This window comes from Chiloscyllium punctatum, chromosome X, assembly GCF_047496795.1.
Source record: "Chiloscyllium punctatum isolate Juve2018m chromosome X, sChiPun1.3, whole genome shotgun sequence".
Classification (NCBI taxonomy): domain Eukaryota; kingdom Metazoa; phylum Chordata; class Chondrichthyes; order Orectolobiformes; family Hemiscylliidae; genus Chiloscyllium; species Chiloscyllium punctatum.
This window is the reverse complement of record NC_092791.1, coordinates 24,875,281-24,901,961: the sequence shown is the minus strand read 5'-3', so window position 1 is coordinate 24,901,961 and position 26,681 is coordinate 24,875,281. Positions and strand designations below refer to the sequence as shown.

Sequence of the window (26,681 nt, the reverse complement as noted above, 5' to 3'; positions counted from 1 at the left end):
TAAAAAATGTCAAAGCAACTGAATACATTTGGTGCATGACTAGCTTGTACCACAGATAGGTAAATAGCTAGGAGGATCAGTTTATCTCCTTTAGTTAGAAGCATCTCTCCAAATCAGATTTGAGGTAGACAAAGCTATAGAAATTGGTTTCTCGATTTAGCTGAGTAAATGGTTCAGTAAAAGTTCTGAAAGAGCTGAATTCGCATTTGATGACGTTCGAAGTGACGGGAAAATTTTAATTATTAAAGGCAATTTTCACATGATAGGCCTTTCATCCATACCTTCATTTTCTCCTTTATGAATATTAAATTCTTCAGTGAAACATTTTCATTTTATCTTTATGGCAAATAAAATTGGATTCAACTGGAGTGGGGAAGTAATAATTAGCCTGGTAGTCTTGTGTAGGCATAAATGTTCACTGTTAATATTTGTCAAAAAAAATGCTTGATTGCCTAACTGACTGCCTACCCTGAGAGCCATGGATTACAGTGTTGCTGCAAAATTGCTTTTTAACTAGTTGACATTGTTGGAATGTCAATGTGGAGCCAATGGTTAGATTTCATCCAAATGGATTAACTATTCATCATCATAATAGGTCATACCAACTCTTTAAATAATCATTTTAATAATGTGGCATTCATAGTTTCTTTATGAATAGTACTGCACTTCAGAAGCCAGTGACTCTTGCTGGCCTCCTGTACATTGTCCTTTGTGGTCATTTGTCATTTATATTATGCCCCACATTTAGTGGGGAGAGGGGAGAAGAGGAGAGATCACAGGCCAGTTCAATACTTCTGTTTTTGCCTAACATCTATACAATAATACTTTGAGCAAAGGTTGATGGATAGAAGTTGGGCAAATGGTGGAAGTATCAATGAGGGATCATTTTGCAGATTCAAGATTATGGAAAATGACCAGGATGGGCCTGAATTCAAACTGCTTAAAGTGGGCAAGACCAATTTTAATAAAATTGGGGTATGGTTTGGTCAGAGTGGACTAGGAGCAGATACATTTAGGTAAATCTGTGTCAGAATAGTGGGATGCATTTAAGAAAGAAATAAGGAGAGTGCAATAAAGAAATTTGGCTAATTAGATCCAGAATTGGCTGAGGGACAGGAAGCAGACGGTGATTTTGAGGATGTTTTTGTGATTGGAAGTCTGTGTCCAGCGGTGTCACACAGGGATCAGTGTTATGGCCATTGCAGTTTTTGGTTTATATAAATGATTCCTACTTGAACATAAGAGGGTTGGTCAGTAAGCTTACAAATTATAGCAAAAGTTAGTGAGGTGGAAAATAGTGATGAGGATAGCCATAGATTACAAGAGGATATTGACAAGCTAGTCAGATGGACTGATCAGTGGCAAATAAAATTCAATCTGGATCATTGTGAGGTCACTTGGGCAGGACAGACAAGGTAAGGAAATACATGAACAGTAGGACCCGGGGAAGCACTGAAGCTCAGAGGGACCTAGTGCATGTCAGCTGGTTCCGTAAGGTAGCCAGACAGGTTGATAAAGTGCTTAAGGCATATGGGACACTTGCCTTTGTTCATCAAGGCACAGAGTTTAAGAATAGGAAGATGCTGCTGGAGTTGTATAAAATGTTTTGGTTATGCTACACTGGACTATTGTGTACAGTTCTGGAATCCACACTATGGGAGGGATGTGATAGCACTGCAGGGGGTAGGCGAAAGTGAGGACTGCAAATGCTGGAGATCAGAGTCGAAGAATATGGTACTGGAAAAGCACAACCGGTCAGGCAGCATCTGAGGAGCAGGAGAATCTATGTTTCGGGCATATAAGCCCTTCATCGGGAATGAGGCTTGTGGGCCAGGGAGGCTGAGAGATAAATGGGAGGGGGTTGGGGTTGGGGGGAAGGTGGCTGGAATGCAATAGGTAGATGAAGGTGGGGGTGAGTGATAGGTCGGAGAGGACGGTGGAGCAGAAAGGTAGGAAGGAAGATGGACTGGTAGGACTGTTCAAGAGGGCGTTGCAGAGTTGGAAGGTTGGAATTGGAGTAAGGTGAGGGAGTGGAAATGGGGAAACTGGTAAAATCCACATTAATCCTGGGATCAATATTTAGATGTGTACTTTTAAAATGCCAACACATACAAGGCTATGAGTTGGTGTTAGAAAACGGGATTGGAATAGTTAGGCTGTTTTTGACCAGCGCAGACTGAATGTACCAAAAAGCCTTTTTCTCTGCTGTAGTCATCTGACTAAATCAGGAGGAAAAGCCTTACCTGGTTTTCTTTTTTGATTAAAGAAATCCCTATCCTCCTGAACATGTTGTGTTGAGTTGCATACTTGCAGGTGATTTCAGCTTATCCCGTTGGTTTGAGGTATCAAACACAGAACCTCCAAGGACTGCCAAGAAAGCCCAAAGTCACATTTTAAAACAAGAAATGTATTGCAGTCTCTCTCTTGAAAGTTTTACTCCTAGGATGTAAACGTCTGATGTTATGATCCCAGCTGACGCTATTAATGGATGATTCTGATCCCAGACTCCAGACTGGCTTGATAGTTTTTCTTTGTAAATTTAATGTGGTTGTCCTTCATTGAAGTATATGCATGCAATGCTACCGATTTGATTTTAATGCAATCATGCTTAAACTGTAGAGTCATAGAGAGGTACAGCACAGAAACAGACCTTTCGGTCCAACTCATCCATGCTGACCAGATATCCTAAATTAATCTAGTCCCATTTGCCAGCATTTGGCCCATGTCTCTCTCAACCCTTCCTATTCATGTCCCCATCCAGATGCCTTTTAAACGCTGTAATTGTACCAGCCTCCACCACTTCCTCAAGCAGTTCATTCCATACGCACACCACCCTCTGTGTGAAAAAGGTACTGCTTGCGTCCTTTTAAATCTGTCCTCTCTCACCTTAAACCTATGCCCTCTAAGTTTTAGACTCCCCTACCCTGGGAAAAAGACTGTGTCTATTCACCCTATCTGTACCCCTCATAATTTTATAAACCTCTATAAGGCCACCCTTCAGCCTCTGACACTCCAGGGAAAAAAGCCCCAGCCTTCAGGTTCCACTCTGGTTTCTAATGAAACGTTTCTGAACTGGAATTTTCAAACTGAAACCCTGACATTGAGGTAACCTATTTCTGAACTTTTCTCCACTAATTCCTTTCTCCAGCCGGAACTGTTTTGGAATCTCACCCCAGCAGTCCTTCTGTGAACAGAAAACTGAAAGCTTTCCAAGCTGGGTTTTCCCAAAGCGGAAATCAAGTCTTGATTCTCCTAGTTCAAAAGGAAGCTGATGCCTTTACTATCTCTGATTGTAAACCTCTCAGTGCAAAATGTATTATCAATCCAGAAGGCCTCAGTTACCTGCTCTTTGACACAAAGTGGTTTAAAATCAGTGCTCCAGGAAGACTGACAAGCTAATTATTAAATCTTTTCATACACATATAACAAATTTCATATACCATGATTTCAAAATCTAAACTCTAAAATAATTTCTATAAATCTCACACCCTGAATCTCTCAAGCTTATGTATAATTGTCCATCAGATGTGCGTTTCAGAAGATGGCTCATTTCTGCATTGTGTGGAGCTTCCTATTCATGATGATTAATGTGGGAAAAATATGGGGATGTTTCAAGTATGAGCCCCAAAAAGGTGTTGGTAGGCAGTTCAGTTATGATGGGGGTCTCTTTTCAACTTTCAGTTCTCTCCTAGTTTAAATTGGAGCGTTCACCTTTGTATGGCACACTAAGTCAAAATGTGAAGTGTAGAATTTGCCCCAGAAATGAAGAAGTTTGACTCTAGAATTGGAAATTTGCCAACTTACTGAATTTGATGCTCATGTTAAGCCTTAGAGTCATAGAGATGTACAGCATTGAAACAGACCCTTCGGTCAGACCCATCCATGCCGACCAGACATCCCAACCCAATCTAGTTCCACCTGCCAGCACCCGGCCCATATCCCTCCAAACCCTTCCTATTTGTATATCCATCCAAATGCCTCTTAAATGTTGCAATTGTACCAGCCTCCTCAACATCCTCTGGCACCTCATTCCATGCAAGTACCACCCTCTGCGTGAAAATGTTGCCCCTTAGGTCTCTTTTATATCTTTCCCCTCTAACCCTAAACCTATGCCTTCTAGTTCTGGACTCCCCGACCCCAAGGAAAAGACTTTGTCTATTTATCCTATCCATTCCCCTCATAATTTTGTAAACCTCTATAAGGTCACCCCTCAGCCTCCGATGCTCCAGGGAAAACAGCCCCAGCCTGTTCAACCTCTCCCTGTAGCTCAGACCCTCCAACCCTGGCAACATCCTTGTAGATCTTTTGTGAACCTTTTCAAGTTTCACAACATCTTTCCAATAGGAAGGAGACCAGAATTGCACGCAATATTCCAAAAGTGGTCTAACCAATGTCCTGCACAACCGCAACATGACCTCCCAACTCCTGTACTCAATACTCTGACCAATAAAGGAAAGCATACCAAACGCCTTCTTCACTATCCTATCTACCTGCGATTCCACTTTCGAGGAGCTATGAACCTGCACTCCAAGGTCTCTTTGTTCAGCAACACTCCCAAGGACCTTACTATTAAGTGTATAAGTCCTGCTAAGATTTGCTTTCCCAAAATGCAGCACCTTGCATTTATCTGAATTAAACTCCATTTGCCACTTCTCAGCCCATTGGCCCATTTGGTCCAAATCCTGTTGTAATCTGAAGTAACCCTCTTCGCTGTCCACTACACCTCCAATTTTGGTATCATCTGCAAACTCACTAACTGTACCTCTTATGCTCGCATCCAAATCATTTATGTAAATGACAAAAAGTAGAGGGCCCAGCACCGATCCTTTTAGCACTCCACTGGTCACAGGCCTCCAGTCGAAAAAACAACCCTCCACCACCACCCTCTGTCTTCTATCTTTGAGCCAGTTCTGTATCCAAATGGCTAGTTCTCCCTGTATTCCATGAGATCTAACCTTGCTAATCAGTCTCCCATGGGGAACCTTGTCAAACACCTTACTGAAGTCCATATAGATCACATCTACTGCTCTGCCCTCATCAATCCTTTTTGTTACTACTTCAAAAAACTCAATCAAGTTTGTGAGACACGATTTCCCACGCCCAAAACCATGTTGACTATCCCTAATCAGTCCTTGCCTTTCCAAATACATGTACATCCTGTCCCTCAGGATTCCCTCCAACAACTTGCCCACCACCGAGGTGAGGCTCACTGGTCTATAGTTCCCTGGCTTGTCTTTCCCGCCTTTCTTAAACAGTGGCACCACGTTTACCAACCTTCAGTCTTCCAGCACCTCACCTGTGACTATCGATGATACAAATATCTCAGCAAGAGGCCCAGCAATCACTTCTCTAGCTTCCCACAGAGTTCTTGGGTACACCTGATCAGGTCCTGGGGATTTATCTACTTTTAACCGTTTCAAGCCATCCAGCACTTCATCCTCTGTAATCTGGACATTTTGCAAGATGTTACCATCTATTTCCCTACAGTCTATATCTTCTATATCCTTTTCCACAGTAAATACTGATGCAAAATATTCATTTAGTATCTCTCCCATTTTCTGTGGCTCCACACAAAGGCCGCCTTGCTGATCTTTGAGGGGCCCTATTCTGTCCCTCGTTACCCTTTTATCCTTAATATATTTGTAAAAACCCTTTGGATTCTCCTTAATTCTATTTGCCAAAGCTATCTCATGTCCCTGTTTTGCCCTCCTGATTTCCCACTTGAGTATACTCCTACTTTCTTTATACTCTTCTAATTAGGCTTTGGCTTTGGGGCAGATGAGAGCTCTCTGTGCACTAACAGCATGTTCGAACCTCAACATCCAATGTTCGAGCATCATTTTGCACTTCATTAATGTGGCATTTCAACTTCTTCAAGTAGGAACGCTTAAGATTGTCTTGAATGAAAGCAATTGTTAAAGGAAACTGAGCACAAAATGACTCCGTAGGAATTGCATCTGTGTGTACACTGCAGTGGTTCTGCCTGAACAGTTCCCAGGATTATTTTCTGGTTCTCGTATCCAAAATGGGTATTTATAGTATTTATTAAATGACTAAACAGGTTATTCATTTGCTTATTTTGAACCAGTAAGGCAGAGCCATTCCCTATCAAACTACATTTGCCCACAGGTCTATAGGGTGAAATAATCTAGGCTAGATTTAAACACTGGGTTCTTTTCGAAAGGATTGAGTTCTTGGTGCCTGTGCGACACCCCAGAATTGTAATCTTCAGAGCTATCAAAAATTTCAGTCCTTACTTTCTTTCTCTTCTCATGCAGGTGAAGAAGGCTTTCTTTGCTCTGGTTTCAAATGGTGTCCGTGCTGCCCCACTCTGGGATAGCAAAACACAAAGCTTTGTGGGTAAGTTCTATTGATCCTGCAGAGCATTCTTTCCCAATTAATTTTAAGGAGGCTTTTCTGTGGAAATAATTAAGAAGAAACTACCCAAATTATAGCAACCATCTATTACAAATAGTGAATTTTGTAGTAATTGTGTTGCTGGTTCAAAATTGACAAACCTCTCAATCACTACAGACTTTGATGCCTGTTGGCAAATGATCTGGGCAAGTTGGCAAATGATCTGGGCAAGCTGGCATATGTCTGTTAAGTGTCAGCTGCAAGATATGCTACTCTTTGGTTCCAGAAAGCATTACGCTCCTCATGAGAAGAATGGAGGTGAAGCATCTGTGAAATAGCTATCACAAGTGAATGATGTATGTACTTATCATGGAACTCCATCTACAGCCCCTTTTGTAAAAGCCCTTCCATGAGTTGGTAGTCACCATACACACCCAAAGCTCCCTTCAAAGGTCAGAAGTGGCTAGCAAATTGTCTTGTCACCCAATAATGCTGAATGCCATTCTGTAGTTTTGAACATGGATACCTTCTGTGTCGTTGTTATGATTGTACACATTTTTTTTCTTCTGTCTGGATTCTGTGGCAAAACGTATGCAGTAACTGCAGAACTACTGATTTATTCCTGTTAAAGAAAAACATTGTCCCCTTTAAAATGTAGTAATGTACACAGATAGTATGGACTGGTTGTGCTGAATGGCCAGTTTCTGTCTACATGACGTTCTTTGTAAACCACCTGTACTGATAAACAATTGAGGCTAAATGTGAAGATTAAATAGTGACACACTATGTAGGATCTCGGAGCAAAACTAATTATTTTTGAAAGGCTATGCCTTGAGCATGTGGTTAGAAAGTGATTAAATTGTTGAGATAAGTCAATTAAATTGTGCAAAACTAGGAGTTTTTAGTTAAACAGGGAATTTGTCCTAGAGACTGATGAGCAGTGACTCATAAGTTTAAAATCAATAGTTTATTCATTGCATTCCTGGATTCAAATATCATAGTGATGATTTTCCTACTCCGTTTTACCTTGCCAGATGATGTCAATGGCTTGCTATTGGCACGGTTGGCAGTGAGGATTGTGTTTGAGCTGCTGCACCATTTCTGGCTTGTGCTTTGCTAGGATATGACTCACCAAATGTCAGTTTCATAAACAGGGGGTGTGCTATGCTAAGCCTTTGTAGTTTTGCTTCCAAAATGATTCAGCAAGTAGGTCAGGAATGTCTTGGATTTCAGCTGCAATCGTCTATACTGAGTTAACTGACCTCCTGATTTCCAGCTCCGAAGCTGGTAAGTGAATTCTTTGATTCAAACTATATGTGGGATGTTTAAATTGCACAAAAGCCATAACATTATTTGCTTGCTCTCCTGTGGAGTGAGGTGATGGTCCTCCTTGTTCCCTCAGGTGAGTGGATTGCGAAGACGGGTTTTCAGTGCCACCTTTCTTACTGTCTGAATGAGAGAAAGATCTGTTCTGTTTTCGCAGCAATACAAGAGGGCAGTTATGATTTCAGTGCCTTTTTCATTGTTGTAAATCCAAGCTTTCAGCTGTGCCTGTGTGAAGCAAAGTGCTGCTAATTGCCAACACACGTACAATGATTAAAGAGGGGTTGAGATAGCTGCTGCTTTTTGGTCATTAGAAAGTAAATAGTGCTGCCACAGATTACTGTTATTCAGACATTAGAAACCGGTTTGATTTGCCAGGGTTTTGTAATGTCACACTTTTCAGGTGACTTTTGCTGGCAATGTAGGAATTTGTACTTTCCCATTACATACAGCACTCAGGAAGAGCCCAAATATGTTGAATTAAAGCAGCAGGGCTGTTGCTCTTTATGAGATGGCTTGCTCATAGGACTGAAGTACAAGAAGTGGGGTCACTATACTACACAATGATGTGCCACTAGGCTCTGAACAGTTAGAGTTACCTGGATTGCAATTTTATTTATCTGTAAATCAGTTGTAAAATGCCATTGAAACAAACTGATGGTTGTTCATTTCTGTTCATCCACAGTGCTGGGCAAGACATTGCTTTCATTGTTTAACAAGTCCCTTTTTAATGTAGGGCTTGCAAATTAAAGTTAATAATAATATGTATTGGAAAGAAATAATATTTTCTTTTTGACTGCTCTTCTATTGCAGGCATGCTCACGATCACAGATTTCATTAACATTTTACACCGATACTACAAGTCGCCGCTGGTACGTTTGGTGTGTGTGTGTGTGTGTGTGTAAGTAAGCTGGGACTGCAGTTAATCTTAAATACTCTGGTATTAAGAAGGATTTTTCGTGATTGAAGTGCGCATTTGTTTTGTGGTAAGCTGATGCTAAACGAGAGTCATAGCCTGCCTTACCTCCAACTCAGTGGAGATCTATTTTCAGCTGCACATCCCCAAGTTTTCATTTCACCTGCCTTGAACAGTTCTTGTGCTGTGGTGCACTTCTATAAGCAGTTCCCACCCATTGATACCTTCACCACATGGTCCCAGCTATGGTCCCACCCCTTATCCCTAATTGTAGCTGCCCTTCTACTGGTTTTGCTAAGATAAGGTATCTTACAGGCATCCTACTTTGAATTTCCTTGGTCCCATGGTTTTTCCTTCAATACTGAAGACAAAGGGGAGACCGACCTGCATTTAACCCTTTCTGGGGAATGTAAAAGATCCCATGGCAGTATTTTGAAGAAGATCGGGGGGAGTTCTCCCCAGTGTCTTGGTCAACATTTAGCCCTCAGCCAGCATCGGTGAAACCCTGATCTAGTCAACGTCACATTGCTGTTTGTGGGAGCTTGCAATGCACGTCACAGAAGGTGCTACAAAAATGCATGTTTTTAGTTAGTTCCAATGAATCTGCTATTCAATTATAGAAGTACTTTGTGTGAAGGTTCCCATTGTTTCAGGTGCATTAAGATGTGGGGGAGAGTGCACAGAAGTGGCTGGTGGGATAGCAGCAGCTTACCAATCTGCTTCTGGGGATTGTGGCTAATTTCAAATTCTTTTTTTTCCCTTGCCCACACAGGTTCAGATTTATGAACTGGAGGAACACAAAATAGAAACGTGGCGAGGTAAAGTAAGATAACAGAGAGAGTGAGTGTTGACCCGCAGAATTTTAAAGTTGTGACGGGCAAGGCAATGGGTTATAATAAGGATGTCGTAGAGCAGAGTGGAAAGTTGAGTCCTACTATCTGTGCATTGCAGAAAAGGAAGAGACTGGTATGAAGTTGTGAAGATCTGTTGTTGGACCTTGAAGTCAGTTTGATTAATTTATTTTGCCAAAGGGATCTTGGACTTCACCAGAAAGTAGGTTATGCTTGTTAAGCGGTAAGCCAGCTGAAGGAGCTTTTGTTGTCTGCTGGTGGTTGCCTTCTACTTGGATAGTTCCATTGCTTCATAGTTTGCGGATCCTGTCATTGTCAAGGCACATTGAAGGGTATATTTTTAAGGAATAAAGAGAAGGGTGCACTTTAAAGAATCAAAGTGCTGAAAAATTAAACAGGTTACACTGTTGTTAATGTGCGCACACATCTTGGAAAACTTCAGTATGTAAAAAGTTAATCAGAATCGACTTTTCCTTTTTTGAAAACAAATGCCAGTGCTGTTCTTGAAGTGTCCCTTGCATTTATCAGCCATCATCTGCAATTGGAGTTGAAGTGGGAGATGGCAAGGGGCAGGGTGACACTAGGCACGCAGACACACAAGATGGCCGCTGAGCCATACGTTGGCCACTTGATACACAAGATGGCCACTGGACCACAGTATGGAGAGAGACAGCAGAGCAAACACAGACAATGCCTGGGGCCAGCAGAATGCAAACACAATGCAGTCACAACTTAGTTGATTAGTTTAAGGCGGGTGGGGGAGAGAATACACATGAGTAACGTACACTGCCCGCCGAAGTGTCTGGGTCGAGCCAACACCTTTGATAGAAATGCTAACAGTCTGATACAGACTCAATGCAGAGTACTAGTAGCCAGGGCTGCAGTAGTCGTCCTTCTCAGGAAGAGCGATTAGCGTCCATTACTAGAGCAATGGACTTCCGCGCAGACATTGAAACTGACAATGTCTATGCTGAAACTGACGATGACTGCACTGAAACTATTAACGATTCTGTAATGTTTACCATAAACAAATCATGTTACAAAGACAATAATCTCATCACTGACCTATTGTATCACAAGAGGGATAAAAGTTTCTTGACATGTGCTCCGGGTAGAGAGAAGACTCACAGCTGACCACTGTGCTGTTGGTGTCTTTCTCTCCCCCCGGAGCTCCAGTATTTCCTTGTACAATAAACTCTGTCATTGAACCCCGACTCTGAATCCAAGGCTGGTGATTTTCCCCACGACAGAGTCCTTAAAAAGTTACACAACTAAAGCAGACCATTCGGGCCATTGTGTTTGTGTCATGTTTTCTTTCTTGCCATCACTGTCACCCTCTTTGAATGCTTCTTCACTGCTTTGCCATTAATTTGCTTTCAAATAGCCATTTCCAGTCTTTTTTTCCTCAATCATGTTTCAGTTGTGCAAAGAAAAAGGCATTGTAAACATGCCTGGAATGCTCTTCTCCTCCCACCCCTCAGCACCACAAGCAGAATCACTATTTCCTTGAATATAGTATGATAAGTGCCTTTTTAAACAATATATTAGTTTGGATTGCTGGCAGCTCCTGGTTGTATTGAACTCTGTACTAAACAAGATTAACCTGGAAATATGTAAGGAGCTTGTGTGATGGGGAGGGAGGTGGGTCAATGCTCACTCAGTGGTTAAAGGTACTTTATAAACTGGTGAGGTCTAAGATTGCAGCCCTAATCAGTGCTGAGTGAACTGATCTCAGTCAGGCTCTGGTGCTAAGTAATTTGTGATTTAACATTTTTGCTCTTTGATTTTAGAAATGTAAGTTAAACTCCTTTACAATTGGCTTATTTTAAGAGAAAGAGTTGACAATTCAGACCAATGACATTTCAAGTAGCAGCATTGACACTGTTCCTTGCTCCAGGTGCAGCCTGTCTTCTGCACGTTTCTAGCATTTGCTGTTGATCATTCCAATTTCCAGCATTTAGTGTTTTGCTTTTGATTTATTTAGAGCTCAAGTAGTGATAATGGAAGAGAATGCCTTATAGGTTGTACTTGAATTCTGGTTTCTTTGTCTGGGGATATGCAAGGATTTTATTATTGTGGCAGTAACAACATTCAAGTCAGCAGCAAGAGGCAACCATTCAGCCCTTGAACCTGCTCTGTTATTCAATAATATCATGGTTGATCTGATTGTGATCTCAACTCTACTTTCCTGTCTGCTGCCTCTTCCCATAACTCTTGACATGCTTGCCAATCAGAAATCATTCAGCCTTGAATACATTCAATGAGCCAGTCTCCACTGCTTTCTGGAGAAGAATTCCAGACTAAGAGTCCTCTGAGAGAAGAAATTTCTCCCCTTACTTTTAAACTATGTCCCCTCAAAAGACATCCTCTTAGCATCCACCTTGTGAAGCCCTCACAGGGTCTTCTTTTTCAATAATATCACCTCTCATTCTTCTAAACTCCACTGAGTATAGGCCCAATCTGCTCAAAGTTTCCTCATAAGATAAACCCTTCATCCAGAAATCAGCTAAATGAACTTTCTCTGCACTGTTTCCTTAAGGAGGCCAGAACTGTACACAGTGTTCCAGGTGTAGTCTTGCCATTGTCCTGTAATGCTCTAAATGATCTAGCTATCTGATTATAAAAGATCCTTTTTGTTTATTGTGGTTTCTTATGACATCTATTTAGTATTGCCACTCATTGACTTTTACTTTTTTCCTCTTTGTCTCATCAGAGGTTTACTTGCAGGATTCATTTAAACCCTTGGTGAGCATCTCCCCAAATGCCAGGTAACTAAAATGTGCTAATCTTGTGTGGCAGTGTGCTTTAATCTGGCTTGACAACATGCATTCCACCTGATTATTTGGTCATCTTTCTGTAGAACCTGCAGTTATTTGGTCAAAAGGTTCTGAATTGTGAAAGGACTCTTATGTAAGAGGTCCTTTATGACCTCTTGTAAGAGTTCAGTTGGCAGTTTTGTTCATCCAGTTGCCAGCAGAACATTTTGTTGGATAAGACAAATACTTTTGGGGTTTGGGGATTGAAGTTTTGCATGAAATTTTCAGGTTCCAAACAACCATGAGAGCTGACGAAAGAGGCAGGCGTATGATGGGTGGGCCTAGTGGGGGGAGAGAAGGACATCAGGGTACTAGAAATAGACGCAGGCAGAAAAGGATGTGGGAGAATATGGAGGCTGCGAAGAGGGAGACTAGGGCCTTGACGCAGGAAGGGAATGGAGCAGGGAGGGAAGCCGAGTCGGCAAGGGAAACCAGGGCGCAGGAGGGAGGAGAATGGTGTGGCGAGAGGGCAGAAGCCGGAGGGCAGAGCCACGGGGAAGTGTTGGGCGGTGATGGGGTTGGGACAGAGCCAGCTGACGACACAGTCTGGCTGGGGATGTGGGATGGAAGGGATTGGGGAGGCAGGCCTGAGATGGGAGGGAGTGGGGATGGAGTCGGGAGAGAGGCAGGGGATGGGGTGGGGTGGGGTCAGGAAGGAGGCCGGGGGTGGGTTAGGGAGGTTGGGCGGGGGCGGGGTGGGATGGGGTAGGATGGGGTGATGGGGTGGGGAGGGGGGGGAGGGTTAGGGAGGGGGGAGGGGTAAGGATGGAGGGTCTGGGGTTGAGGGGAGCTGGGGCAGAGTGGAATGGGGTAGAGAGGGAGTTGGGGAGGGAGGCTGGAGTGGGGAAAGGGGTGAGGAAAGGTTGGGAGAGCAGCCAGAACAGGGGATGGGGATGGGTGGGTGTGGGGTAGGGGAGTGTGAAGATGGAGAGAGATTGGGGGAGTATGAAGAGGGAGAGGGATTGGGTCGCAAGGGAATGTTAAGGATATGGTGGGATGGGAAATGGAGGGGATGAAAGGGGTTAAAGCAAGCAGGGAGGCCGGGGATTGAATGGAGTGGGGAGGGAGACAAAGAATGCAGGATGGGAGGGATCTTGGTGTCTCGGTTGTGTTTTAGGAATATGTGGAAGAAAAAACAATTCAAAGCAGAGTGTAAGGTAACTTGAAACATGAAAGCTCTTTTAAGATTTGTATTTGAGTTTATCTATCAAAATTTAATTGGACTGGATCTGTGTAAGGTATTTTGGCTTTAGGTTGTATTTTCATTTCTATATATTGAAGAAAATGTCTGATAGTATGGATGTGTGGCACACCATTTGCCATCTTAAATATTCAGCCTCTCCATTGTTGACGCACAGTGGCAGCAGTGCATATCACCAAATGACTCACTGCAGCAAATTGCTAATGCTCCTCAGACAGCATCGTCCAAACCTGCGACCACTACCACCTTCAAGGACAAGTGCAGTAGATGCATGGGAGTGAAACCACCTGCAAGTTCCCTCCAAGTCTCTCTTCACTCTGACATGGAACTATATCGCTGATCTTTAACTGTCACTGTGTCATAGGCCTGGGACTCCTATCCTAATTCTATTTGATTACAATGTTATTTATCCTTGTTGAGAAATCCTTTTGTTTGATTTTCATTTGTGCATTTTTTAAAAATTGCAATGACCATTCTGAACTTAAATGAATCCTTGTGTCATGTGATGCTAACATGTCAACTTCTCAATCTTTTCCATTATTGCAGCTTGTACGATGCAGTTTCATCACTAATCAAGAACAAAATTCACCGTCTTCCAGTTGTCGATCCGTTGACAGGGAACACACTCTACATTCTCACACACAAGCGCATCCTAAAGTTTCTCAAACTCTTTGTAAGTATCTCAGACTAGTAACGTGAGGTGAATTCAGTCACCTCCACAAGCGCGCACATGCTGACTTGTAAAATGTCAGAAGTCACACGTTAAAAGTTTTGGGTGTCATCTTTTTTTGGTGGCAGTTTTTAACTTAGAGCCGAAGTAACTTTGAAATTTGAACCATTTTTCACTGAGGTTATTCTGATATGGCCATGTTGCGTCAGAGATCTGATTTTGTCACCTAAGGAATTAAACAACACAGTTGAAATTGTGTCATTGCATTTGTGTTCTCTCGTTATTTAAGGTAAGTTTACATCACTGAGCAAAATCTCTTCTAACCTTGAAGCGATGAGCTATCAAGAGAACTCATACTGTAATGAAAGCCAGGCTCCCAAGTTGTATTCAGAAACATTTGTGCTGTATTATTTCCCTCTAGCTTTAGATAAAACAGCCCAGTAGTAAGGTCAGTTAGCTGTGGTTGGGATAAAGTATTTTGTCTTGTTGCTGGGGAAGTAAAGTAGCATGCAATTTTTGCAACTGTGCAAGTTCACATCAGATATTCTGAATAGCTTCTCTGGAGGTTGGGGTCAAATAATTGCATTCTTCTCATCTAACTACTGCCTTTGTTGCTGTTAGAAATCTGTTTTAACTCATTGGGAAATATATCTTTAGGGTCACAGGACAGATGTTCCTCTGATCTTCAGTTCTATGCTTTATACTGGAGAAAATGAGGACTGCAGGTGCTGGAGATTAGAGTTGAGAGTGTGGTGATGGAAAAGCACAGCAGGTCAGGCAGCTTCCGAGGAGCAGGAGAATTGATATTTCGAGCATAAGCACTTTCAGATGAATGGCTTATGCCTGAAATGTCGATTCCCATGCTTTATACTGCCTATCTCATGTGAGGTGACAAAAATGGTTAACGTTTGTGCAATGTTCTGTGATATACTTGGTGAATTTAGAGCTCCTTGATTTTGCAACAGCTGAAGGGTTGTACCACTTCACTTGCCATGGACCTTCTGTATCGCTATCTCTCATGTAAATGAATTTGAACCTGTACGCTGCAATTTGATATTAAGTGGACATTTCAGCAGCCTTAGTAATCACTGATGTAAATGCCCACTGACAACATTTATAAGTCCTGTACCCCACAGTTCCATTCATGTTATACATGAGGCTGTGGTATTCAGTTCATATGGGATATAGTCTGCTTCTGGAAGTTGGTGCTTGTGTAGTTGAGTTTAAATAGTGAGAGATTACCCATATTTCACAATTTGGTTTAAATGAGATTGGCTTGGGTTCAGATATGTAATTTGTTGAAATTTGTGTCACAGGTAGATAGGATAGTTAAGGTGTTTAACATGCTTGCTTTCATTGCTCAGACCTATAACATGTAAAACATTTTGGATAAGTACATGAATAGGAAAGTATTGGAAGGTTATGAGCCAAATGCAGGCAAGTGGGATTGGTTTAGTTTGGGAACGTGATCGGCGTGGACTCTAACCCAAGGACCTGTTTTCATCCTGTATGACTTTGGTATGGAATAAAATTCTGATATTGCTGATCTTAACTTGCTGCTGAGACAGGTGGGAAAACGTGAGTACCACCAATGAGTGATGCTCCACTAGCCACAATCTATATCCATGTCTACCTTGCCCCCCCCCCCCCCCCCCACCCCGCTCCATTTTATCTTCAGCAAAAATGGTCTAGACCACTGACTTTTCCATGGGTATATCAGCCAGGAGGTGGGCTTGAGTGATGGGAAGAGGACATCAATCCATCTATTAACTTATTTTCTTCCATTATTCAGACTCTATCAGTTGCCGCACGTGTCCACTCCTGCTGTGATTTCGCACTTGTCTGTCTTGCACCATCCTCACTTATCAATTGTAGCTCGTCTGCAACTGCTCTGTGACATCTTCGTCCTACTGTGTTTAAGTCAGCCCGTCTTTCTGTTCCCCTTCACTTTCCCCTTTGGAAGAGATCTCTGTAGCTTTTCAGCTCTGATCAACAACCAAAATACTAACATTTTGTTTTCAGGATGTCATTTTTTAAGAGTTATTTTCCTCTTGTGATTTCAAATACCTCCTCTTTTAACTTATTGTTTGTACATAGAATTTTTAGCACGTCTTAACATCCACATTTCATAGATTTCTACTGTCTTCCATAGATCTAATTTTATTGTCAGGTTTCTATGGTCAATGGCAAAGTGGATTGAATGTAGCATCTTAAGTTTTTTCTTCCTTGTTTCAAGCTTGAGTTTTACATCATATCTCTTCTTGTCCTAACTTTCTGTATCGCGTGTGCCAGTTCTGTTCGGTTTGTCCAGTTAGGATAAAGGGTATCTACTTGTTCCAGTGTGATACCATTCGCCTCAATCTCTCATCTACTTTCTTCCCATGTATTCCTTCTAACTCCCGTTAAGTATGAACACCAAACAGACAAAAATAAAAAAGATTCCAAGCTTCTAAATTTTACCTGACATATGATATTTTGTAGGGCCTCTCCTGGTTCTGCAAATAGTGCTATGTGATCAGTATATCACAAGTTTGTTCTTGTCTCCAATTTTTATCCTGGATGTTTATCTGATTCTCTGAATGTTAGAAATGAAACAGATTATGTGTCTGTGAAACAACATTTTAGAAGCAGTATAAAGAACATTTGTATGTATTTGATACAGATATTAATTCAGATCACTGTCTCCTTGTAGCAAAACTTACAACACCAAAAATGAAAATGATGTACAACCATCTAGATTTTAACATCTTGAAGGTTGACAATGTCAGAGGTGTTTGCCCTTCAAGTTAAAACGAAGAGCGAATATTTCAGGATTGTGGATTGAACAAACAGAATTCCCAGAACAAGACATAGAAAGCAAATGGGAAGTATGAATGAGTATACAACATGCTGCAAAGGAAATGTTACCAACAGAAAAATAAGAGACAAGCAATGGATAACAGTTGAGATACTAGCAAAGATTGGAAGGAGAAAGAAAAGAAAGACACCAGAGTTTCTTCTCAATGTTGAAACTGTCAAGAATACATGTTGGCAGACTAAATTGAAATGATATAATGCGATGTGTGACAAAACATTAAAGTCAGAAAGAAATCCTAAAATGAGAGTTTTACACTACAGTTAAAATCTTTAACAGGCTATAAGAATAACAGTTGTGGGTCATTGGAGAACAAAGGTGATGAAAATATTGTTTGAAAGGAATGGAGCAGCAAAAAGATGGACAGAATATAGAAATGAATTGTGCAATGATCCAAACCAAGGAAGACCTTTTAAAGATAGAAGCAAACAATGAGCTAAACCTTTAAGATACCTGAGGTATAGTGCACTTTTAAACTGATACCTGAGGTAAAGTGCACTTTTAAACTGAATGCAAGAAAATATCCAGGCACAGATGAAAAGAAAAACAGCAGAGCATTTGAGAACCTTTGGAAATTTGTGGTCAATTAGGTACCGAAAGATATATTCCAAGTGACTTGACATATTCATTATTTGTTAAAATATCTAAGAACCTTAAAGCAATGGTAATCATTTTAGAGCAGTAAACTTTGTTATCTTTCTAAAATGATCTTGAAAATCATAACCAAAAGAAATATTAACACATTTGAAGCAGAAATTGGTGAAACACACTCTGGATATAGACCTGGTTTAGGAGCAGCATAGGGAATATTTAATCCAAGAATAATTTTTGATAAATATCTAGAAGTAAATGAAAATATTTACCTCTACTCTTCATAGACCATGATTGTTGCCAAAAGCTAGTAGTCATATTGCTGAAATGTGATATAAACAGGATAAAGATTAGATTTATTCCGAGCATACATTGGGACCAAATAACACTCATCAGGCTAGAAGAGAGATAATCTGATAGGTTTCAAGTGAAGGGCGGAGTATGATGAGGCAATAAAAATCATGGCTAAATAAATACCAGGCTATGTCCTTACAGCCCAGCAAGATTGTTTGCATGCACCCTTTGTGAATCAGTTAATGGTGACAACCAAGTCAGCACAGCAGCTATCAATGAACTGGACAAAATATTGTCACTGCAGTACTGGCAGGGTAATGTGCACTGAGCAACTTAAGGTGATGTCAACACATACTGTACTGGACTTGATTTTGGTGTTCAAGCCCTGGGTTGGGGCTGAAAACCAGAATCTTGTGACTAAAAAGCCTGCTACTGAGCCACAGTGGTAGATTTAAGAAGTTCTTTGCTGTTTGGTGGGCAGAGGGGAGGAAGAAAGAGACTTATTCCAGATTGAGGATTAGAAAGACACATAAGTTTTATTGTGTTACTTTAGAAAAGTACATTTTAAAAACCTAATTCAAAATCATTTGCAATTTTATCCTTTTCATCAGTTGACCTAAATCCATTTGATTTGATTCTTTGATGTTGTATAAATGTTTGCTGTGTTTCTTAACCTATTATCGTAGATCTCAGAGATGCCCAAACCAGATTTTATGTCTGAAACGCTGGAAGAGTTGAACATTGGAACATACAAGAACATTGCAGTGGTGAACAAAAATACTCCCATTTATGTGGCTTTGGGAATCTTTGTGGAAAAAAGAGTATCTGCGTTGCCTGTTGTGGATGAATCTGGTAAAATTAAACTCTTATGTTTATTGGCCATCTCAGCACATTTGGTTGTGCCGCTAGTTCACACAAGTAAAGCAGATCACATCAAAGGTTAGCTGTAACTGTTGATCAATACCACAATTTCTCAATAATAACCAAGCAGTTTTTACTAATGTAGTGAAATTTGGTTTCAATGCAATTTTAACTTTTCTTTATAAATACTTGATTTACACAGGTTAAACATCACTCTGTTGAGGTTGGCTGGTCAGGATAGTAAAATCTGCAGCAGTATGGATTATTAGCCAAAAGCTGAAAATAGACTGGATAGTTCCAATCCATTTGACTGCAATTCAGTCAAGTTTATCTTTCTCTTCTGGTTTAAACAAATCTAGCCTAAATGAATAAGTCACATGAACAGTAGCTTTACTTGGTCATTATGGAAAATCTACATTACACCGCTTGAATTAAATAGTGAAGACAGTCCGAATTCAGAGAAATTCACTTGCTTGCTATTGTGCCAGTGAGTAGAGAAGACCAGATAAATTATTTGCTCTATTCAATTTAATTGCTCCTAAATATTCTATTTCCAGTGTTGTTCTGACCTGAGAAGTACTTCCTGTGTTATGTTAACTGTGTTCCTGTCTTTCCCTATGTAGGGCGAGTCGGAGATATCTACTCTAAGTTTGATGTCATTGTAAGTATCTTGTAGCAGCATATATCTACTCAAATAATTTTTCTTATTGCTCTGAAACCATTCTCTAATTAAATGTTTGTACTTTAGAATCTTGCTGCAGAGAAGACCTACAACAACCTGGATATTACTGTAACAAAAGCACTACTGCACCGCTCTCAGTACTTTGAAGGAGTATTGAAGTGTTACAAGCATGAAACCCTTGAAACGATTATCAATCGGCTTGTGGAGGCAGAGGTACAGGAAAAGGAGGTTTAAAAGGACAACTAATAGACCAGTTATTGCTTAAAATTATGGATCGGTGGCATGTCAGAACTGTTCTAAATTGTCTTTTTCATTCACCCACTTGCCTCCTCCCCAGAAAATGCTAATATAGTCCTGCAACTGCTGGACACTTCATTACTCTTCCTGTGTGACTCTCGACAGTGGATTGGAGTGGAAACCCTGGCTTATTTCTCACTCCACCATCCACCACCGCGCACCCCCCCCCCCCCCCCCCAAAATCTGGAAGCACTGAGAGCAAAGTTGGTCACTCCCACCTCCCACAGTGCAAACTGGCAACTTAGCCAGGTTTGATTCACTGCCAAGCACTGAACCATTGCAATATCCCCTTAAGTGGTGCAGAGAATTTTAAATAGTGCACACCACTTCCTGAACAGCTCTGTTGCCTGCATGTTTTTTGCAGTTGTTTGGTTTTACTGTGTATTTTTGTCGTGTTACCTGCCTTTAACACACACCTTAAAATGTCACACACTTCACCAGGCTTTTAGTCTTTTGGCCCTTGTATCTCCTTGGGTGGCTTCTTATCAAATTTTGACATTCCTGTGAAGTACATTGAGATGTTTTCTCCTCTTAAAGGTGCTATGTAAATGCAAGCTGTTGTGTTTTGCAGTTGGTTTTTTTTCCCTTCTCTGAAAGGAAGTGCCTAGTGCACAAAGTAGTTGGCTTCCGTGATTGCATTTCCTTGTGTATTCAGCAATTTTTAGTGGATTCATAGGAAATCAAACTTCCCCAATTTTAATTTGGGTCAGTGAGAAACTGAAACTGTTTAGCTGGTGTCTCAATCTCATTTTACCCTCCCATACACCTGAGCACAGGAGCAACCCATCCTCTGGATTCCATTAATAACTTTTGTGACAAAAGGGATCCCTACACAAGACAGCACCAGAGGTAGAAAATACATTACTGTTTAAAACGCTGCTGATTAAAAATCGAATACTCCCTCCACCTTAGTATTTGGAATAGACATTACAGTCTCTTTTCCAAATTCTGTTGTGATTGAAGTGAGATTTTTTTGATTTCTATTTATTTCATTTTCCTTTCCATGAAATTTCAGGTTAAATTTTTGAATTTCTTAGGGTTTGACATACCAATAGAGAACATTGTTGATTTTGTTGGAGACTTTAACAGAACAGACATTCCAGCAGCATAGCAGAAGGAATACCTCATTAATAACTGTAGTTAAAACTTGTGCATGGGTATCTTTCAATTCATTGAGCAGCAAGTGGTAAAATCTCATTTCAAGGCCCCAGCATGACAGCAATTTCTTTATCTTTGAAAATTTGTGATACTGCCTTATACGGAAGTATCCATGGGATATTACAACTAGCCAGGAAACGCATCCTTTACAATACAGATGAACTGAAAAAAATAACAAAGCAACTTGGCAGCTCTCAAGCTTAGCCATGTTTGTTCCTCCCAGTTCCAATCTGTTGTTTTTCTCCTTGAAAATCTAATATCTGCCCAGTATCTTCTGCACTGTGGAGGCATGAATATGCCTCCTTCAGAGCACTGCAATGCGTCACTATCTTGATGGAGGGAGGGAATAGAAATTAAACTGCCAAGATGTGTGAAACCAGCTTTTGTTTTTAGTTGAATGAAAAGAACTAGTAAACTAATGCTAAAAAGCATTAATTTGTCATGAAATTAACCATTTCATAGATTCTTCGTAATAGCTACTTGTTACTGATCAGGTCCTTTCCTATTTGTAGGTTCATCGGTTAGTGGTAGTTGATGATCATGATGTGGTAAAGGGGATTGTCTCACTCTCTGATATTCTACAGGCACTGGTGCTGACTGGAGGAGGCAAGTATATACTCTACAATCCAGTTGTTAAAAGCAAGTAAAGATGCAATTGTGGCTCTCGATCTCTATTCCTTTGAACATATCATGTAATATCAACCTCTGCTCGATCATATAGAGTGTGTATTCCACCCTGTTAGAGACCGACTAACCCATACTGAAACCACTCCAAATGCTCCCCTCATTCCTCTTATTGAGGAGTATGGCAAACCCTGCTCACCCAGGTATTAATTGCCTTGGGTAATTTCTTTCAGAAGAAACATCGTTTGCATTGGGTTTAAGATAAACTGAATGTCTTTCTCACTGCGTGGCACAAGATAAATCAAGAGGTGGATCAGGGTTTCACTTTTGTAAGAGTCGTCAAAAGGCACATTCATTTTGGTTCATATTATTTTGAATTTAATGAGATAATTGTTAAGCCCTGATCTTGTTTTGTGTGTGCGTGAGAGAGAGCGAGCGCAACATAACTGTGGTGGCAGTGGTAATTCATGGTGTTAGAAGAAAGGAAGGGTTCACAAAGAAATCTCCAGATGGGTCACATTCTGGTGTGATAAATTATTGTTTTATTGAATTTTATCGAGGAGCATATTGATATTGAAGTCTTTGCTGCCATGGTATAACGTTGATGTCTAAATAGTTATTGCTGTCTTAAGTTACATTAACGGACTTGTACAAAAGAAAGGTCTGTCTCATCTTCATCCACTGAGATTTTATTCCATTGCTGTGATTAGCTGGCTATTGAAACACTTCCTCGTGTTCTTTCTTGGAATGTGAACCAATGTACCTGCCCTACATAACATTGGTACTTCGTTTCACTGCCTCACTTTGGTAAAGTTTTAATTAAGACTTAGTGGCTCTTAATATGCTGAGTGTTTAACCAATAAGATACTCCAAAATGACAAAACATGAAGTGTTTTCCTAATTTTCTCCTCAGGTAATTCTTCCAAGCTTGGACAGTGAAAGATGTACATAAAATCTGCCTGTAAGATCGACCCCACATTGAGACCTCACCGGCCTGGAAATCTTTTGTCCAAGGATATGCACCCATGGTGGCACAATGGTTTTTCACCAGCGCAGTGCTGTTTCATAAAACAGAGAAGGACCCTGGCTACTGCTCAGTATTGCCATTTTGATTGAAATTTGAAATGTTTCTGCACCTTTCTGCATAAAGCCATTGACTTCTGTGCCCACTAAAATGATACTGCAGGTCAGGTCAAAGGAACTGAATCTTTCGTTCTTATTATCCCATCCTACCTCAGGTGGATAGCTATGAGAAGTCTATTAATAGGACTGATTATTTCATTTTCTGAGCATGATTTTTTTTTGTACTTTGATTTAAGTTTGATTATCTGTTCTATGCTCGATATTATCCAATTTATGTAACCAGAACAGCTTGATACAGTGACACTACTCCTGTTATTCACTGCTTTTACTCAAATGTGTTTAAAATTCTGAGCAATACAGACATAATTACCGAAAAACAGGTTACAGAAATACTGTGTAATTGTCTTTTTGACTGAGGTGTTGGACAAGTTCAGTACCTAATTTTAAAAAAAACCTGTTTTTGATGTATTCTTTTATCCTTTGCATTCACACCAAAAGATTGCAAGTGGTTATCTTAACGGTTTGATTTGCACGGTTAGATTATTTTTGCACTTCTGGCTAAAACAATTTTAAGGATCTGTGCCTCTCCTTCCTGGAGCCCCTCCCTTCAAATCCAGTTAAGAGACTGCATTTCAATTTCAAGTATTCCTTCAAACAGTGGAATTCCATTGAAAGTTTCTGCAGTGATATCACGTCTTAAAATCCCTTGCTATTTAAGGCAGTTTTTAATTTCAGATGGTCCTGTTCTGAAGTGGACCTAATAGACCAAATGGAGTTTGGCTTTTCAAAGCTACAACCACTGGGAAGAATGTTCAGCCTAACACCTCAAAAGTCTGAAGACAAAAGCAAATATCAAATTGGTTGTCATGATACTTAAACAAATAAATTGTATTTCTTCATTCCTTGGAAAATGGTGATTATACATGCTTTAATTCTGGGCTGGAGTCATTTTTGTCACAGATTTTTTCCATATCATTTTATTGCTTGTGGATTTGAGTGTCAGAAACTGGTTTATTTTTCATTTCTACAAACAAAACCAAATCTGAATGAAGATTGATTTATTGATTTTTGATGTCAGACTCCTGGAATATTGTTGCACCGGGTTGGAAGTGTTGCTGATCATTGGAACATCAGTTGGGAAAATGGTTTCTTTTATTACCTTGAATTATAGTTGGACCCAGAGTGCACACATGTGTAAGCCTCACACTACACCACTTATGAGATGTAGCTTTGATCCAGTTGTGTGCAGTGTGTATGGTAGTATTCTGTGCTGATTTTTTTCTCTTTTGATTAGGTGGTAGTTTGCAAGTTGGTGGTTGTGGCTGGAATTTTGGACATTCCGAAATGGCAATGCAGATGTTCCAATGTAGTTGGGTACTTGAGTTTCTTTTAGTCATGTATTTTGGTAAGACAATGCCTAAGCGGAGAGAGTCAGGAATTCTGATGTAAGACAAAGGCAGAAGCCCAAATTGATTAGACTGAAATCTGATATCATCATAGCTGCAGTTGTGAATCAGCTAAATACCAGATTAGTCTGTGCTGAAGGTGCAAGGGAACCTAATTCTTACAGCTGTACATACTTGATGCATGATGTGTCGTTTTCTATTACCGTCAAACACCACCATGCACCACCACTACACCGCCCCCGCCCCCACCCCCCCAAAAAAAACATTAAGCAATATGGATTCACTCCACCAAGCACTCTGCTGGAATGAGACACAATCTTGTCATGAGGTTAATTGTACAAAGTTAACTTCACAATTATAAGTTGATTGTAATTAATAGGAAAAAATTATGGGTATTTTCTATGCTGAAGGTACAAATGTAGGTTGAGTAATGTTGATTCCAGTCATTTTCCTGACACGGTTATATTGTCCTTACACAGCAATAAATTACTGTAAACGTACAGCATGAATTTTGAATCTACTTTGTTGAGGCGATTATACTGTAAGTATCAAAAGTGAAGTAGAACAAATTTTGTAAAACCAGCTTTTGGTGTAACCTTTAGACTTCAAAAAGCCCCAAGCCTCTCAGATCTTGTCAAGGCAACCACATGATTATTATTTCTTCCCAATTATTTCCCTGCTTTCTACTCCCAACTCCTGAAGATGTCGCCTCTTTCTAGAGTGTGGTGCTCGCTGCCTTTACCCAAGTGACTGTTCTTCATGTGCGAGCTAGTGTGGTGGGCTTTTCACAGCCAAAGCCATTCTTGTCCCTGCCTGGACAGCGCTCTGGATGTCTCTTCACCCCCAAGCACTGTGAAGGTTCAAGAAGACAGCTCACTACCACTTTCTCCAGAATAATCTGGGACTGGCAGTAAATGCTGTAGCTAGTGACAGCCACATCCCATGTACAAATTTTAAAAGAAAAATTCAGGGTGAATTTTTCCCCTTTCCTATCCAAAGTGTATAGCATCCTGCTGGATTTTAACAAAGCTTGACTGTTTGATTCATAAATTTTAAAGTTTATAATATGGCCCATTTGTGGCACAAGAGAAATGTATCTTTGGAAAGAATATAGTCTTTTTCAACGACACCCCATGCAGATATTCCAGTTTTGACTGCTTAATTCTGGAAAGTCTACACAGCAAGGCTTCTCCAAAGGAAGTTGTTCACGATTGCTGAAACCCACTGGGGTGGACAATCACCAGCAGCAGTTCTGCAAACAATCATGAAAATAATCAGTGTTGGGTTTACAAATGACTGATTACATGTAATCATTGGGACACGACTTAAGCTGGCAGCATTTCATGCCGTATTTAACTGTTATGTCATTGTGATGATGTCACTAAAGAAGGAAGGCCTTTTCTGACCACAGGAGATCTCAAAGTGCTTTACGAATACTTAAGTACTTTTGACGTATTAGTTATAACATAACCTAGATAGAGGCCCATGCCAGCCATTGAGGATTTGCTAAGTTTCCATGCTGATCTGTTCCTGTTGTAGGACATCTTATTCCTTAGATACCAAAACGTTTGAACTCCTGATGGTAATTGCAGATCAGAAATAAAATGGGAAATTAGTGGCAAAAATCGACATTTCTAGGTTAAAAGAATTTCTGTCCTCTTTTTGTAATTTGTTCCTCTTCATTTCCTCCCTCTCTTCTGGCCTTGTGTTGCTGCTGCTTCCTGTTGCCACAGCGATTCTTGCACGGGCCTCCAGCTGACCTGTTGGGCAAGATGAACAAGCTCATCAGTCTTTGGGTCTAAACCAACAGTGATGCTATTGATGAATAATTGTAAATGTTTTCAAGTTCCATTCAGTGTGGAGTCGGAAGGGACAGCAAGAGAGTACCAAAGTTGAGCAGAAGAGTCCATTTAACATGTTTTGAGTATTGGAAGGGGGAGGAAAATCTTTTTCTTAATATGCAAAGGAAACTCCCTCCCATCCTTGCAACATCTGTTTCCTGAAATAAACTTGCCAATCCTGTGCCACTCATGCATTGCTTTGTAGATTATCTGAATTCTGTTTTTAAACCATTCTGTGTTTTGTTAAATGGTTTCATATTTTGCTGAATGTGGTTTGTTCATTAATGTAATACAACTGAGTTGCATTTTAAAAAAGATAATTGCAATGGAATCAATGTGAACTTAAAAGTGCTGTGGTTATTTCTTCATGGAGTCTAAATGGTATTTACCCCGATCATAGTCCACACACTTCTCTAGTAGAATAGTCTTTGCACTCTTTTTGCATTTCCTTGTAAAAATTTGAAATCTCACTGAAAGAAGTATTGATTGTAGTATCATCAAAACTAAAATAAAATGCTTCAAAACATGGGTCACTTATTTTCAGGATTTTAACTTACCCACATTCCCTTCAGTTCATGATGTGGTTCATTTTGCTTGATGTCTTTGTTATGATAGAGATACCAATGCAAGTTAATTAAAACAATATCACTCTTAAGACTGCTATCTGAAGTTTGGAGGAAATTGAAGCATCTTTTATTTTGTTTATTTCTGAATGCCATAAATGTGACTGATTCTTGAGTGGTGTGTGTGGTGGTAGTTGGGAGGGGGGGGGGTTGTATTATGAATGTGTAATGTTGTTTCAAGTGCTGCATTGGGTTGAACTGTTAAACTGCACTGAACGTTGTGCTAAGTATCT

General features: G+C 40.4%; 1 protein-coding gene across 2 annotated transcripts in view; it reads left to right on the top strand.

Moving 5' to 3' along the window:
- The window catches only part of LOC140471327 (5'-AMP-activated protein kinase subunit gamma-1), a 61,167-nt gene extending 34,813 nt beyond the window's left edge, over window positions 1-26,354 (top strand). For both annotated transcript variants that reach the window (XM_072567332.1, XM_072567333.1), the window contains 10 exons: window positions 6,279-6,360; window positions 8,494-8,552; window positions 9,369-9,414; window positions 12,161-12,215; window positions 14,011-14,137; window positions 18,560-18,725; window positions 19,358-19,395; window positions 19,483-19,629; window positions 21,384-21,477; window positions 22,409-26,354. In XM_072567332.1, the coding sequence (XP_072423433.1) occupies window positions 6,279-6,360; window positions 8,494-8,552; window positions 9,369-9,414; window positions 12,161-12,215; window positions 14,011-14,137; window positions 18,560-18,725; window positions 19,358-19,395; window positions 19,483-19,629; window positions 21,384-21,477; window positions 22,409-22,434 (840 nt within the window). In that variant the 3' untranslated portion in view covers window positions 22,435-26,354. The remainder of the gene's footprint in view (window positions 1-6,278; window positions 6,361-8,493; window positions 8,553-9,368; window positions 9,415-12,160; window positions 12,216-14,010; window positions 14,138-18,559; window positions 18,726-19,357; window positions 19,396-19,482; window positions 19,630-21,383; window positions 21,478-22,408) is intronic.
- The last annotated feature ends 327 nt before the right edge of the window (window positions 26,355-26,681 follow it).